This window comes from Canis aureus, chromosome 35, assembly GCF_053574225.1.
Source record: "Canis aureus isolate CA01 chromosome 35, VMU_Caureus_v.1.0, whole genome shotgun sequence".
Classification (NCBI taxonomy): domain Eukaryota; kingdom Metazoa; phylum Chordata; class Mammalia; order Carnivora; family Canidae; genus Canis; species Canis aureus.
This window is the reverse complement of record NC_135645.1, coordinates 13,052,917-13,069,656: the sequence shown is the minus strand read 5'-3', so window position 1 is coordinate 13,069,656 and position 16,740 is coordinate 13,052,917. Positions and strand designations below refer to the sequence as shown.

The following is a 16,740-nucleotide window of genomic DNA, read 5'->3' as shown; positions in this document are numbered from 1 at the left end:
AAAGACTCCTTATTGCCAAATGTAAAAGCTACTACTTCAGTCTAAACATCCTTGAAGACTCCATGGCTTTTTTTAATGGATTTATTGAGGTATAATTGATGTACATACAATACACTGTAAATATTTAAAGTCTACCATAAGTTTTGATATATACATCTACCCATAAAACCATCACTATAATCAAGATAAGGAACATGTCTGTCAGCTCCAAAAGGGTCCTCATGCTGATTTGCAGTCGTCTCCTCCCACTCCTCCCCATGTTCTGTCTTATCCCAGGCAACCACAGACCTCTTTCTCTCACTATAATTTACATTTTCTAGAATTGTTTTTATCAATTAAATCATACACTATGTACTTTTTTTGATCAGGCTTCTTTTACTCAGCATAATTATTTCTGAGATTCATCGTGGTGTTTTATCAATAGTTTATCACTTTTTATTGCTGATTAGTATTCCACTGTATGGGTATACCATAATTTAGTTCATTCATTCATGGATGGACATTTGGGCTGTTTCCAGATTTTGGCTATGACAAAGTTATAAACATTTGTGTACAAGTTTTTATATGAACATATGCTTTCCTTTCCCTTGGGCAAATGCCTAGGAGTGGAATGGCTGGATCATAGAAGTAGCTGTTTAACTTCTTAAAAACCTATCAAACTGTTTTCCAAAGTGGTTACACAATTTTATATTCTCCCCAGCAGTACAGGGGTGTTCTAGTTCCTCCACATCCTCATCGATACTTAGTATAGTCAGTCTTTGGATGTAAGCCATTTTGATAGGTAAGTATGTACCTACTCAAGGTAGTTTTAATTTGCATTTTCTCAATGACTAATGATGAAAACATTTTCCTTGTTGATGTTCTGTTTAGTTCCATACATTACCGAAAATGGGGTATGAGGTCTCCAGATAATTTGAAGAATTGTGCAATTATCTATTTCTCCCTTCGACTTTGTTAGTTTTTGCCTCAGGTATTTTGGAGCTCTTATTAGGTGTACATATGTTTAAACTTGCTGTGTTTTCTTGACGGTGGATCCTTTATCATTATAAAATGCCTTTCTTTGGCCATTGTAACAATTTTTTATCTTAAAGCCTATTTTGACTGATATTAGTAAGCTGCTCTCACTTTCTTGTGGTTACTGCTTGCATGGTCTATCTTTTCTCATCTTTTTATTTTCAATCTGTTTGTGTCTTTGAATCTAAATTGTGTCTTATGGACAGCATATAGTTATGTCGTATTTTAAAATTCATTCTGCCAATCCTGTCTTTTAATTGGAATATTTAATCTATTTACATTAGATGTAGTTCCTTTTTTGTTTAAATTTTTATTTATTTATGATAGAGAGAGAGAGAGAGAGAGAGAGAGAAAGAGGGGCAGAGACACAGGCAGAGGAGAGGGAGAAGCAGGCTCCATGCACCGGGAGCCCGACGTGGGATTCGATCCCGGGTCTCCAGGATCGCGCCCTGGGCCAAAGGCAGGCACTAAACCGCTGCGCCACCCAGGGATCCCTAGATGTAATTCCTGATAATGTATTTTGGTTTTTGTTTTCCATAATTCTTCTTCTGTAAATGTCCTTTGTCAGGTTGAGGACTCTACCTTCTATTACTATTTTGCTGTGTGTTTTTAATCAGGAATGGATGTTAGATTTTGTCAGGTACTTTTCCTGTGTCTACTGAGATAATCACATGTTAATATTTTCAGTAAACATCCTTTTTTAATGGCTATATAATATTTTTGTTCAATTTTGATCCAAAAACACCAAGAAAATAAAACAAAAAAACTCTACATGCATAAGATGAGTGAGGCCTGGTATGATACTAGATGATAATTGCCAATCTAAGTAAAGAAACATAACTACATCTACTAGCACCATATGAAAGCAAGTAATAGTTCACTATATTCCATATATGCTTCAGAATAAATATGAAGTATGCAAGTGCCTCACTTTAATAATGATATTGATAAATAGAAAACATCTAGAAGATGGCAACCAGCATGATAAGATTAGAAACCATGTGATACGAAGAACTGTTGAGTAAGCTGGTGTATTTAAGCTAGAAGCACGACATATGAGAGATACGATTATATCTCTCACACAAAAAACCAATATGATATTTTCTCTTGCACTAAAAAGTAAAAGTTTCGGAGGTCAAACTTCTTATTCTCCTGAAAGAGAATGTATGAGGATTAGAGCCCCATAACAACTGACTGGGCTCCTCCTATCCTGGGAGATGTGCTGGCAGAGATTATATCACCCCATGTGAGGGATACTACAGAAGGATCTCTAGCTGACGGAGTTCAGAGGGGAGATCCGACTAGGTGTTCTTGAAGAATTTCTCTAGCTAAGAGCTCAAGACTTTGTCATTCCTGGGCTGGGGATTTTGTAGGAGATTTCTGTAGAGTCCTAAACACGGGGAATACTGCCAGAGGAGTTTACCAGTGATGTAGGAGTAGTCACACATGAGGAGCTGCCTCCACCATTGCTAGGCCTACCTTTATGTTGAGTAAAACAAATCGAATTCTGAGTATATTTGAGGAACCCTCACACACTAGTTCTGTGTACAAGCAATAGACTCCTAATGACATGAAACATTTTATAAATATAAAATGGCCCCCTTCAAAGTTAAGGGTCATCTAACAATATATGGGAAGAGATACTCAGAGCATTAATTGCTATAATAATCATAAGAAGAATTACAAATAGAATATTTTAACTTTAAAAACACCATGAACTTACTGAGGATATAGATAATTTATATTGAACCAAGAAAAACTAAAGCCAATTATAAAACTAAGTAAAACCCAGAAAAGTCAAATAATATATCATTTATTTTTTAAAACCATTAAAAAGACCTCTTAGATACATTCATTAGATTAAAAGCTTAGAACAATGAGACAAGTTCTTACCATCAAACTTGTCATATTTCAAATGTCCACTGGCTTCCAGCACAGGAGGGATATTTGACACAGTGTCTTCAGCATCACCTTCGCCATCACTTACTAGTTCTTGCTTAAGTTTGGTGTCTAACCAGTCATTGACTAGCTCCTGAGCTATCAATAAAACAGAAAAAGTCTTTTTAATATTACTGTTACTTCAGAGACTTTCTTCATTCACTCAGCCAATATTAATTGAGCATCTATTATGTGTCAGGTACTGTGCTAGATGCTGGGAACAGAGCAGCAAACAAAACAGGACAAATAAAATCTACCACCAATGAAGTTTACATTCTAATTGGAGAAGAGAGACCATAAGTAAATAGGAAAAACAGAGTAGGCAAAGGAGAAATGGTAAGAAATAAAAGGTGGGTACTGACAGTTTTAAACTAGGGGTTCAAAGAGGTCTCACTGAGAAGACATTTGGGTAAAGAAGGGAAGAAAGTGAGGAAGCGAGCCTATGAATATGTAAGGAAATATTATTCCATGCAGAGGGAAAGCAATTGCAAAGGCCCTAGGAAGAGAATGTCCAGAGTGTTAGAAAAATAGCAAGGAGGCAGTGTGATGGGAAAGGAGTGAAGGGGGAATAGAGGAGATAAAGTGGGAATGTGGGGATCAGGTTTAGAGCAGTGATTCTAGATCAGGGATGATATTGCCCCCCAAGAGACACCTGGCAATGTCTGGAGCCATTTTTGGTTATCACAATAGGGATAAATGATACTAACATCTAGTGGGCAGAGGCCAGATATGCTGCTAAACATCCAATAATGCAGAGGATAGCCCCCCAACTGCCCCCAAAATAATTATCTGGCCCAAAACATCAACAGTGCTGAAGTTGAAAATCCCTTGCACAGAAGTAGTGAACATCAATTGAGAGACAAATGTAATAATCCAGGAAAGAAGTGATAGTAGCCTGGATCTGCAGAGGAATTATTAAAATTGGTCCAATTTTATTATTTTTTTCTAAGATTTTATTTATTCATGAGAGACAGAGAGAGAGGCAGAGACATAGGCAGAGGGAGAAGGCATATGTTCAACCACAAAGCCACCCAGGTGCCCCCCAAATGATCCAATTTTAGAAAGTATTTTTTTGAGGTGGAATTGATAGGATTTGCTAATGTAGTAGATATGGGAAGTGAGAGAAAGAAATCTACAAGGTTTTGTTTGGCCTAAGCAACTGTAAAAATGGAGAAGCCATTTACTGAGATGGAGAAGGCCGAGGGAGAAGATCAGGAATTCAGTTTTAGACTAGTTTGGTTTGAAATGCGTAGGAGACATACAAATAAGAATGTCAAATAGTGGGGCACCTGGGAGGCTCAGTCGGTTAAGTGTCTGCCTTCAGCTCAGGTCATGATCCCAGGGTCCTGGGACTGAGCTCCACATCATGCTCCCTGCTCAGCAGGAACCTGCTTCTTCTCCCTCTGCCTGCCGCTCCCCCTGCTTGTGCTCTCTCTCTCTCTCTCTCTCAAATCAAATAAAAATCTTCAAAAAAAAATAGGTATTGGCTTATACCACTGTGGATTTAATGCCACAGAAGTAGATGAGAGTACCAAAGGAAGAAGATGGATAGAGTACCGGTTCTAGGAGTAAGTCCTGAGGAACTCTGGTATTTAGGGATTGAAGAGATAAGGCCGAACCAAGAAGAGACTAGGAAGGAGAGGCTACTGAGGTAGGAGGAAAACCAAATAATGTGCTGTCCTGGAAGCCAATTTCTATTTGGATTTCTTCCTTAGTGATATTCGGAAAATCTTCTTAAAAGTATACGTACGGGAGAAAATGTCTACTTTAGTAATACCTTCATCACTATCCTTATTATCCAACAGCTCTATGCATAGGGTATAAGGGTTTCAAAGAAGAAAAGTATGTATTTCAGCATTAGCTTCATCATTGTTACCACTAGCACATAGCTCTGAAGGAATGGAATGTTTCTTACATTAAATGATGCCAAAAAGCATTTAATATAGATAGGAATGTAGGAAATATAAACTAAACAACAATGAATCAAGGTAGTAGGAACCAAGTATAAAAAGTATACTAGCAACAAATGTGGGCTTTCAGAGGAAGGTAGAGAAAGTTGACATATTTACCAAGTAACTCTGTGTGCAGTAATTCAGACATTTACATGTATAGTAATTTATATGTAGAATAATTCAGATCTATTAAGTGCCATTCATTAGTAAATAGGGGTTTTTTATGAAGTACCCCAAAAGAAAAAAGAAATAGAACTTCCATTGGAGGGTTCAACTGTAGGAATACCTCCTGTTGGATGAGAGGCTCTAAAGGCTGCATTAAAGCAGAACTTCTCAAAGTATGTTCCTCAGAACATTGATTCTTACTGAATATTTTTTTTAAAGATTTTATTTATTTATTCATGAGATAGAGACAGAGACAGAGAGACAGAGGGAGAAGCAGGCTCCATGCAGGGAGCCTGACGTGGGACTCAATCCCGGTCTCCAGGATCACACCCCAGGCTGAAGGCGGCACTAAACCGCTAAGCCACCCAGGCTGCCCATGTTCTTACTGAATATTAACAGATGATGGAGGAGAGGAGAAAAAAAGGATATAAACCTTTGAAAACCATGTTCTTCCCATACACTGGTACTTTCTAATATAAATCACTAATTCTTCAGGATATCAATATGGATTTCAGGATACAAAGAGTTTCATAATATAGAAAGCTTAGAAAATGAAGTAAACATTTTTTAAAACAGCAGAATTTCTCAGAAACTTCAAGAGGCTAAAGTATATTGTGTATTCCCACTAGTGGGCTGGGAGACGGGGTCGGCAAGACATAGCCTTGCCAATTTCTGAACCAATCTCCTTTCTGCATCTCCAGTTCTACTAACCCCCCAAGACCAAGGGCCATTATTGCTCGCCCAGACCACTGCACCAGCCTCCCGCTGATCTTCCTCCTCCCTTTTTTCTCCCCTATAATTCATTCTTCACATACTTAAAATGTTATACAGTTGTACCTCTGCTTCAATCACTTCAATGATGTCTCATCATACTCAGAATAAAATCTAAATTATTTCCCCAGGCCTATAAGGCCCTATGTATGTAATAGGTCTTCTGCTCACTCCTGCAAGCTCATCTCCACTGGGAAGCTCCAGCCACACTGGTCTTCTTTCTGTTCCTCGAGCACCTCAAGCTTGTATGTACTTTAAGTCTTGATGCTACTTTTCCCTCTTTCTTGGATACTCTTCTTCCATCACTGGCTCCTTCTTATTATTCAGGTCCAAACTTGAATGATTTATCACTACTTAATTATTTTAAGTTTTCTTTATTCCCACACCAGAATATAAACTCCATGAAAGCAAGGGCTTCCCTTCTCTTGTTCAAAATCTGTTCCTCCAGTGTCTAAAATAGTATCTGGCACAGACTATTATATTATAGTATATACATATGTATGTATACATATGTATGGGTGTGTGTATATATACGTATATATACATATATTAAAACATGTAATTTTTATTATGAATTATATAAGGCAATAGTTATATAATACATATTTTTTTTTTTGAATAAAGACATACTGTGAGTAAATGGAAACCTAAATAATCCAAATGGAAGCTGGCTTCCAGGACATGGTCATTCTGACTGTCCTCCCACCTCTCTTGCCTCTCCTTTCCAATCTTATTTTCTGGCTTCTCCTGATTTCTTCACCCCTAAATGCTGGAGTTCCCAAGAGCATTAAACACCAAAATACTAAATTCCAGAGGAGTAAATGTTTTGGGGAGATAGGAAAGTTAGATCAGTTTTAGACTCTCTTCATAAAGAATAAAGTGGATTTACAACCCAGTGGTCAAATTATTTCATAATATTAGATCAGATTATTATGCTGCCCTTCATGCCACAGGACTGATACCTTATAACACTCACCAGTTAGCTCTATCATATCAAACTGCCTCTAGATGGGATTCCATTTCAGGAGACAAAATGGACCTTAAATATAGCCTTACCTGTAATATATATATATATATATATTTTTTTAAGATTTATTTATTTATTTATTCAGAGAGAGAGAGAGAGAGAGAGAGAGAGAGAGAGAGAGAGAGGCAGAGACACAGGCAGAGGGAGAAGCAGTCTCCATGCAGGGAGCCCAACGTGGGACTCAATCCCGGGTCTCCGGGATCACACCGTGGGCTGCAGGCAGCGCTAAACCGCTGCGCCACCGGGGCTGCCCCTTACCTGGAATATTGGAGTTCACTCCAGAGTAAATTTGTTTCAGGGAGGTTGAAAGACACAAAAATTAAGAGAAAGAATAGTTGCTGTTCTGTACTTAGAAATGCATTAAAAAGTTATGTTTAATAAGCTATATTCTAAAGAACTGTCAACACTGCAACAAAAAAAATGTATTGTCTTACCTTCTGCATAGACTTCATCATGATCCTCTATTTGCTCCGATGTTTCCAAATCTACAATTTGGTTCCAAAGCCTTCTGGGCAAATGGGAATTTCTAGCAGAAAATGCTTTCGAAACTGCAAATTCTGAGGCTTTCTCCACCCTCTTCAATATAACAACAACAACAAAAAAATCCATTAAGATGACACAACTTTGTTCAGGTCTAAGGAACTTTTCTCCTACTCAAGAAACTGATTTTTTTTTTTTTTTAAAGATTTTATTTATGTATTCATGAGAGACACAGAGAGAGGCAGAGACATAGGCAGAGGGAGAAGCAGGCTCCATGCAGGGAGCCCGATGTGGGACTCGATCCCAGGACTCCAGGATCACGCCCTGAAGGCAGACATGCTTAATCGCTGAGCCACCCATGAGTCCCAAGAAATGGATTTTCTATCACCTACTGAGATACTTCCATTTTTCCATTTTTTGAAGGAACTGAGGCTTAAACACCCCAAATAATTTCGTTTTTTTTAAACACGAATTTCAATACTTTACCAAATTTTATTTTATTTTTAAGATTTTAATTAATTAATTAATTAATTTATTTATTCATGAGACACACACACACACACACAGAGGAAGGCAGACACATAGGCAGAGGGAGAAGCAGGCTCCATGCAGGGAGCCCAACCCAGAACTCCATCCTGGGACCCCAGGATTATTTTACCAAATTTTAACATGTACTCACAACATTTATTTTTGAACAAAAAGTTATTTAAACTTTAGATAACTTTTGTTTACAGCATTAGTAATGGGATCCTGACACCTGGATATTTTATTTTAAATAGAAAACAGTGTTTTATTAGCTACCAATGTCACTACGATTTGCATATGAATATGAAGAGGCAGATTAGCTATACTTCCTCAAATTACTAGCCCTGAAAAGAACTTCCCATCATATAAACAGTAGGCTCAATAAAATTGGGACAGAGTTGCTGAACTGTCATCATCCAGAATGTCTTAACAATAAAAATATGGCCTAATTCATGGGATTGGTTGAGGTGTGCAAACTGTGTTGGCACGTCGGTTCACTTGCACAGTATAAAAGAACGTATTTTACAATTATCCCCGACTTTTTCTCTCCCCACAAACTTGCTTTCCTCCACATCTGCTGTGTTCCCAAGCTTCCAACCTGGGCAGTTACCATTCCACTTTTTCAGTTCTCGGAATGAAAACCTTGGAGTCCTTCTTGGAGTCCTCTATTCCTTCCCTCCTACCCCATAACTAACCTATCAGGAAATCTGTCGCCTCTATTTTCAAAATATATCCGGGATCTGACCCCTTCTTGTCACCTCTACTGTCATCACCTGGTCTAAGGCACCCCAATTCCCTGATAGGTTTTCTGTCATAGTCTCTCACCACAGCAGACAATCCCTTTGAAATAAAAGCCAGATGTAACTCTGCTCAAAATCCTTTAACGGTTCTCTATCGCATGCAGAATAAAAATCAAAGTCTTTACAATGTGCTTCAAGGCACTGCACCATCAGGCCCTCTGTGAGCTCTCCATTCTTATCTACTACACCCCACAGTCACTCGACTTCAGCCACACTCACCTTGTGCATCCCTCCTCAGATATATGGCAAGCAGGGCCCCATCTCGTGACCTTTGAGCTTACTTCCTCTCTGCTGGACTGCTCTCCCTCGATGGCCATACAGCTCTTTTCCTGGCCTCCTCTTGACCTTACTCAAATGTCACCTTCAGTGTAAGGCTTTGTCCAACTGCCCTACAGGAAACTGTAACCACCCTCTTCACAGCTCTCCCTATTCCCCTTCTTTATTTTCTCTATGGCACTTAAGACCTTATAACATATTTTACCATTTATTGTCCCCCTTAGTAGAATGTGAGCAGGCATGTTTGTTCTCTTCATGTGTGAAACCCACAGTATCCATAACAGTGCTTGGCAGACAATAGGTGCCCCATAAATGTTAAAAAACAAAACAAAACAAAAAAAAAAAAACGAATACATGTAAAATTTATTTTTTGAAAGCTGTATTTGAGAGAGAGAGAAGGCACATATGCTGGGGGAGGGGCAGAAGGAGAGGGACATACTACCTGCTGAGCAGGGACCTGACACAGGGCTGGATCCCAAGACCCTGAGATCACAACCTGAGCTGAAATCAAGAGTTGGACACTCAACTGACTGGGCCAGTTGCCCCTAAAACTTATTTTTAAAAGCTGCACTTTCCCACAGTTTATATTGTTGCCTGACCTATTTTGAAAATGATTTTTCCTCTTGCCCTTCATAGAAAGGCTGGTAGTACCTCTGCCAAAACTTGCCAGCGGCTTTACCTTTTAAATTCTCAAGGGTTTCACATATTATGTTTGAATTAGAAACAAAGGAATAAAGTTGAAAAGCCAAGGGTAATTTGAAAAACATGTAGAAAACAGAACACACAGGAAAAGATATGAATCAGAAAAAAAATAAAAACATGATCTAATCAAGGTTAGAATACAGAAAGTATCATTCACTCTTTATGAGGTCACTCTGGAGAGATCTGTCTCCCACATTATTTCTTGGCCTCTGATGTGCCCAAATTGAGGACGGTCGATATGCCATTTCTTGTATGGTCACAAGGTGCTTGGCACATAGTCCTTCCCTTTAAGGTTTTCAAATTCTAAGACAGTAAGTTGAATTTCACATAGATCACGTGTGCATGTTATATACACATATATGTAAATAATGTACAAATAAATAGGTCGACTTTCAGTTTTTAAACCAACACTCACAGGGATGCCTGGGTGCTCAGTGGTTTAGCACCTGCCTTCAGCCCAGGGCGTGATCCTGGAGTCCTAGGATCAAGTCCCACGTCCGGCTCCCTGCATGGAGTCTGCTTCTCCCCCTGCCTATGTCTCTGCCTCTCTCTGTGTGGGTCTCTCACGAATAAATAAAATCTTTTTTTAAAAATAAAGAAATAAATAAAATCTTAAAAAAAAAACCCAACACTCACAAACAAAAAATAAATAACAAAAAGAGGATTGCAGACTTAGTGTCTTAGGCTACGAGTGAAAGAAAAATCTGTAGGATAGGTTATGTCACCTGAATTGCAATTGGTAGATTCTTGGCAAAGGAGGCAGAGAGAGAGTTTGGAGGTAGGGAAAGACTTAGGTTGGTTCTAAAGAACTTGGTCACGGGATGGTTACAAGGAAGGGAGTAAGGAGAAACGTCTGCTTGGCTCTTACAAAGCAAGTGTTTGGGATATCCCTTAACATGAAGATTTTGGCAAAAAAAAAAAAAAAAAATACTAGATGATATTAAGGATTAGAAAGTCTCTGTATTTCCTTGTTTAAGATATCCCATCCTAACCATTTTTCTTTTTTTCTAACCATTTCATACAAAGTAAATATGTGAGACATAGAAGGTCTTACATTAAAGTTCAATAAAACAAAGTGTGAATTTAACAAATTCTTTAAGTTGACTGAAGGCCTGAAGGCTACTGAGGGGAAAACAAAACTAAAAATGACCAAAGAGTTCCCTTTTATCTACCTGCCTACTCAATACCTACTTATTTACTGTGTCATGTGCCACATGTGTAAGAAACCACTCAAGAATAGCTCTAAAGTAACACAGGAGGATTAGAAAGAAGCCCCGAATACCTTAAAAAGTTTACTACTCAGTAACTGTGTTATGTGTAAGTATATGATTTGTAAAGGAAGCATCCCAGTTATTCCCATGATCTTATAAATGCTCAATATGAGCTCCTCATGTCCCACTATGCACATCAATCCCACTGTCCCACGCAATGGCAGAAACAGCAGGTACAATGCACTCCTTCATTTCCTCAAGGCTGGGAGGTAGAAGTACAAGTTCCTTAATATGCCCTCAAGTGCAAACTGCATGTTTATAAATAATAGTTTTGGGAGTAATAGATTTTTGAAAGTGCCCAATCACTTGGGCACTCTATACAAGCACTTTTATCACTTCTATACAAGCAAATGCTTGACATGGTCTCTTATGTATAAATGGCAAAATAATTCTGAGGGGAAAAGTGTTAGAAGATGGGACTAGGTGGTTGAGGTGGGCGAGGAGAAGTTGTTCACTGAGAGGGGCATCTCAAGCTGAGCCTTAAGGGAGTGATCAGGATTGGCCTCCCAGAGAGGAATGCTATTCCAGGTTTGGGGGATCAGTGTGAGTCAGAGCAAAGGGAAGATAGGGAGGCAGGAGACTGGCATGACAAGAGGCACACAGAGTCCCAGCAAAGGGGCCGTTACAGGTAGATTGATATCATAGTTTGACTGACAGAGAGCCTTAAATGCCCATCTAGAATTTAGTTTCATTGGATGGCATACAAAATCCCTGAAGGTTCAAGAATAGAGAATCAATGAAAATGTTTAGAAAGCTCAAGTATCAGGGCAGCTCAGGTGGCTCAGCGGTTTAGCGCCACCTTCAGCCCAGAGCATGATCCTGGAGACCCGGGATTGGGTCCCATGTCGGGCTCCCTGCACGGAGCCTGCTTCTCTCTCTGCCTGTGTCTCTGCCTCTCTCTCTTTGTGTCTCTCATGAATAAATAAATAATCTTAAAAAAAAAAAAAAAAAAGAAAGAAAAAGCTCAAGTATCAAAGTAACAGAATGCACAGTAGTAAAGAGATGAGTTAGTTTATCAAATCAGGATGAGGATAAATTATAAATCACGGTGAAGTGTTGCATTTTGGGTGAGCTTCCCCACAATTCACAGTTCTACTCAAGCATCTGTCTGAGTCTAAGTGACTTCAGCATCCCTGAGGAAGACTCACCAACAGTTGAGCCTCCAGGTTTGCTTGATCTACTATATTCCAATGGCCTTTCCTGCTACTGTACTTCAGCAACTCACTGACATGGACATCACAGAATTTTCCATTGTTCAGCCCCAAAGCTGATAACCCCCACCCCAACATCACCTCCTGTCCATCTCCCTCTTTTAGTCCCCCTCCTCCACTACATTAGTGTTGCACCTAATCACATCCTCAGTCACTATGGGTCTCCTCTTCCCAACCTAGGAGTCCTTAAAGCGTCCTCTCCTTCCTACTCTGCATGGATATTCAGCTACTCTCTTACAGAACCCTCAAATCTCTTCTCTCTTTGCCCCTCCAGTGAAACCTTCAAACCTGGATCAATCTGATCTACCAGTTTTTGCTACCACATAAAATTCTGGTTATCAACTTCAACCAAAGTCCCCAGTGCTGCCCTGGTAATCTTTTCTGTTCTCCAGAAAGCCCTTTCTTGACCATCAACATGCTCCACACCCCTTTCATATTCTCTCCCTTGTTCCACGTAACCAGATCTGAGCTGATTCTGAGAGAGTGGTGCACTCAAAGGGATTTGGAAGTCTTAGTTCCAGAGGTCCTACCTGTTTAGGATGCACCCAGAGTGGGATAGGTCAGGGAACAAAATCAGAAAAGATGACAGCAATGAGCGAAAAAGTAAAGGAGAAAAAAGAGAAAACACTGTTTTAAAAAGATACTGAAGCAGGATTTCTGGAATAAAAAAAAGTGATAACTGTATCAAATGAACCTTACACAAGTTCGGGGATGAAGAACAGATTTGATCAGGAAGTCATTTCTGAGAGCTGTTTCTGTGGAGTGGTGAGAAACAGGAGCAGGAAGAAAATTCCTATAGACACCAGAGGATAGTAAGATGCAGGGGCCAGGAATCTAGGCTATACTCCCAAAGACACTGGATAAGAAAAAGATGCTGCACCATAATCAGAATGGACCCAGCAGGGTCAAGTAAGGACTTACTGATTTTTTTTTTTTTTTTTTTTTTTGAGATGGGAGATTTGAGGGCATAAGGGAGACAGAGCTACTGCAGAAGTTTTAGAGGAATGATAAAAGGAATGATAAAAATCTAACGGGTCAGGCTGACAAGTGCATAAGTCAGAGCAGAATTTTAACCTCTTTCACTTAGAGGCGGTAACTAAATTTGCAATTAAGCCCTGCAGGGGGTTGGCATTGGGACTCTCAGCACTGACATGGAAACTAGGCTTAGGAGGAGGCTGGGGAGTGGGTTTCCCAGGGGCTGGCCTCCGCAATGGCAGATCCATTCAGCCCTTCAGCAGAGCCAGGAAGCCTTCCCGGCCTGTCTGCATTAGCGTCCCCCACTACATGCTTCTATTACATCCTTTATTCTCCCGACGGTTTTAAGTAAGTTGTTTAACCTCCACTGGACTATAAACTCTGGGAAGGCAGGAACTATACCTGCCCCCAGCACTGTTTTATCTTCAGTGTCCAATGGAGAGGGCGAACACTTAGAAGGCTCTTAATAAATACCGGCTGGATAAATAGTTAACATTGATTACATCTGGCCTAGGTTCCATCTGGCCTGGTGCTTATAATGGCTGTCAATTTAGATAAGTAAAAGCTCTTCAAAATACTACCAGGCAGAAAGATATTTTCCCAGGAAAAGGCTGCATGATTTGGAAACATATGCTGCACAAATGAATTGAGTATGGCAAGTTGCCAAACCGACCCTCAGCAGCATGCACCTGAAGGAGTTTAATAGTACTTTCAACTCAAATGGTACTTGGACTCAAAAATACAGACCTCAGGCCTGGAAGACAGCTCAGAAAGTCACCTAATTCAATCCCCGCCCTCTCCCTCCCCCACCCCCCCCACGCACAGAATGTTCAAACATATTCTTCATTAGTCCTAAAATTAAGTGGCCATTTTAGAATCCACTTGAATACCTCCATTGACAGGAAATACAGCTCTTTATGAGGATGTCCACTCCATTTTTGGATCTCTCCAATTATTAGAAAATTCTTATGATGCATGCACAGCTTTCACCTCATGCACGGGATGCACTGTAACTATGGTACAGTCCTTCCAGTATCTGAGGGAGGCCACCACATTCCCTCTTACAGCTTGCCCTCTGCTCCTTTAGTCCTCTTCATGGGATCCTCACAGCATTTCAAAGAGCATGTCTATACCCATTTTCTTGTCATTCATAGTTCCATGAGAATGAACAGGATAATGCAAACAAAATACTACAGGGTATAAAACTAAAGTAACCCAGATGAGAATAAAAATAGCAAGACGTGTGCAAAACAGAGATCTATTAGTATTCCTTTCCATCAGGCTATGTCTGACTTTTAACTCTCTATTTTAACTAGGCTGTAGCCTTACCTTAATCCAGTGTTCCACATTGTCAGGGTCAAAGGCAGGCTGGAGATAATATATACAGAATATTAATACACAGCAATAACTTTATCAACTTTGCCAATTTAATCTATCCCTCTGACTAAAGCATATGGAAAAGTGTCCTTTTTCTTTCGCCAAGCCATTTCATCAGCAAGTTCAGCAAGCACACAGAATGATGATCAGAGGAAGAAACATGAAGCCTTACTCCGGGACTTCTGTTTTTATCTCCTACCTAGGCCCACCTGGAGATTCTAATTTAATTGGTCTGGAATAGTGCCCAGGTGTCAGTTTTGTTTTTTTTTTTTTTTTTTAAAGGTCTCCAGAGGGGCACCTGGGTGACTCAGTTGTTACGAGGCTGACTTGATTTTGGCTCGGGCCATGATCTCAGGGTCATAGGATCAAGCCCTGCGTCTGTCTCTGCACTCAGCATGGGTCTGCTTGTCTCTCTCCCTCTGCTCCTCCTCTCGTGCTCTCCCTCTCTCTAGTAAATACAAAAAAATCTTAAAAATAAATAAATAAAGCTCTCCAGAGCCAAAATAGAGGAATGCTAGATATATTCCTTATAAAAACCCAAATAAGTACCGATTAGCCAGTTTATTCAAATGTCATGGAAGCAAATGTACTTGGAGAAGGGTATGCCCTTTTCCTCGGTTCAAGTTTTCAAGAATAACTTGTAGTAAGGGGCTTTACTATCTTACCTATAACAGGAATATTGTTTGGTCCAATAGTAACTGGGGAGTGGGGTGGGAGATAATCAATCTTCTGTCTTACAAAGCAGAAAATGAAGATCACGTATATTTCTACCCGGGTCGGTCTAATAGTCACTTAACAAATAGAAGTATATGCTTTGCTAATATTTCAGGTGGGTCTTTAAAAAAGGGAATATCTAAACTAGCATGCCGTCACATGGAGGAAGGAAAGGTATAATACTCTCTCACATGACACTTCACCTTCAAAGCACCTTTTTTTTTTTTTGAACCTTCAAAGCACCTTAAGATAACTAATTAATGCAGCTGTACAGCTGATTAATTTTGTCACTGCAACAAAAAAAGAGCTGATCGTATTAAAACTCAACTGAACTTCAAGAAGCTCTTGTGCTTTTTCCTTTTTATCCCCTAGGCAGTAACAATGAGCACTAGCAGGAAAAATCCTTCCTTTTAGAGTCTCACGAAATTGTCCTAAATTTTCGCCTTCCATCATCAAGTCTATACCCATAACCTATTTGGGATCCAATCTATTGTGGCACAAGTTACATTACAATTGGACCAGACTCTTTCCAACTCTAATGCTCCTATCTACATCCTCTGGTATCTAGGGCAAGATATTTACCAAGTGGAATGTGTCTGGTGCATTATTTAGCTGGTATATTTAGAATAAACTGCAAGCACAGTCGCCTAGAGCCCTAAGAGAATGCCACATGTCTACAGATATATTTTTTTTTTTAAGAAAGTGTAACTTCAGGGTGAAAACAGCTGGTGAAACTGCTCTAGAGCTGAAAGCTGAGAAGCCACTCCATTTTGGTACTCTCACTTACATTTAAAGCATTTATTTTTGTGACTGTTAAAAAGGTGGTCTGCGGAAAGCACACACCGTGTGACTGTGACTTTGCACACAGCATTTTTGTACGTTTTTAAGTTCAAAACGGGGTTATCAGTTTCCCGGGTCTTTCGGTGCTGATGCATCCAAGGAGGTAACAGGTATAAAAGGGAAATGTTGAATTCAGAAAATTTCAAGTAAATCAAGTGTTGATACCTCCAATATGCACTTAACATTCTCTTTTTTTTTTTTTTTTTTTTTTTTTTAGAGAGAGAGAGATTTTATTTATTCATGAGAGACACAGGCAGAAGGAGAATAGGGCTCCATGCAGGGAGCCCGATGCGGGACTGGATCCCAGGACCCCGGGGTCACGCCCTGGGCCGAAGGCAGATGCTCAACCACTGGCCACCCAGGTGCCCCCTCCACTTACACACCTGATCACGTTCCTTTTTGACAACTTCATGGAAAATTAGAAGAGGAATATGAGGAGAAGACTAACATGAAGATCTCCCCTCTCCAATAAAGATCTAAAATTTGGGAGACGTTTAGGAAAAAAAAAAAGTGCAAGAACTTTCCTAAAATTGTGGGAGGGTGGGTATGGGAGGCCAGGGAGTTCGGGATGCGCACTCCCAGCCGTCTCCCGTTCAAGGAACCATGTGATGGAGACAGATCTTCAACTATACAGCCCACCAATGCTATAAAGTAGCCAGACCCCGGAGTGCACAGGCCCCCTGCACCAGGGCAGCCGCGGCG

General features: G+C 39.9%; 1 protein-coding gene across 4 annotated transcripts in view; it reads right to left on the bottom strand.

Annotated features, from left to right (window-relative positions):
• The window catches only part of CCDC191 (coiled-coil domain containing 191), an 88,369-nt gene that overhangs the window by 71,327 nt on the left and 302 nt on the right, over positions 1-16,740 (bottom strand). The window contains exons 2-4 of one of the 4 annotated variants that reach the window (XM_077884105.1): positions 14,437-14,475; positions 7,302-7,443; positions 2,908-3,051 (exon numbers count right to left, since the gene is read on the bottom strand). In XM_077884105.1, coding sequence (XP_077740231.1) covers positions 2,908-3,051; positions 7,302-7,443; positions 14,437-14,475 — 325 coding nt within the window. Of the gene's footprint in view, positions 1-2,907; positions 3,052-7,301; positions 7,444-14,436; positions 14,476-16,740 lie in introns of those variants that run through there. The other 3 variants (XM_077884108.1, XM_077884106.1, XM_077884107.1) reach the window with 3 other exon arrangements.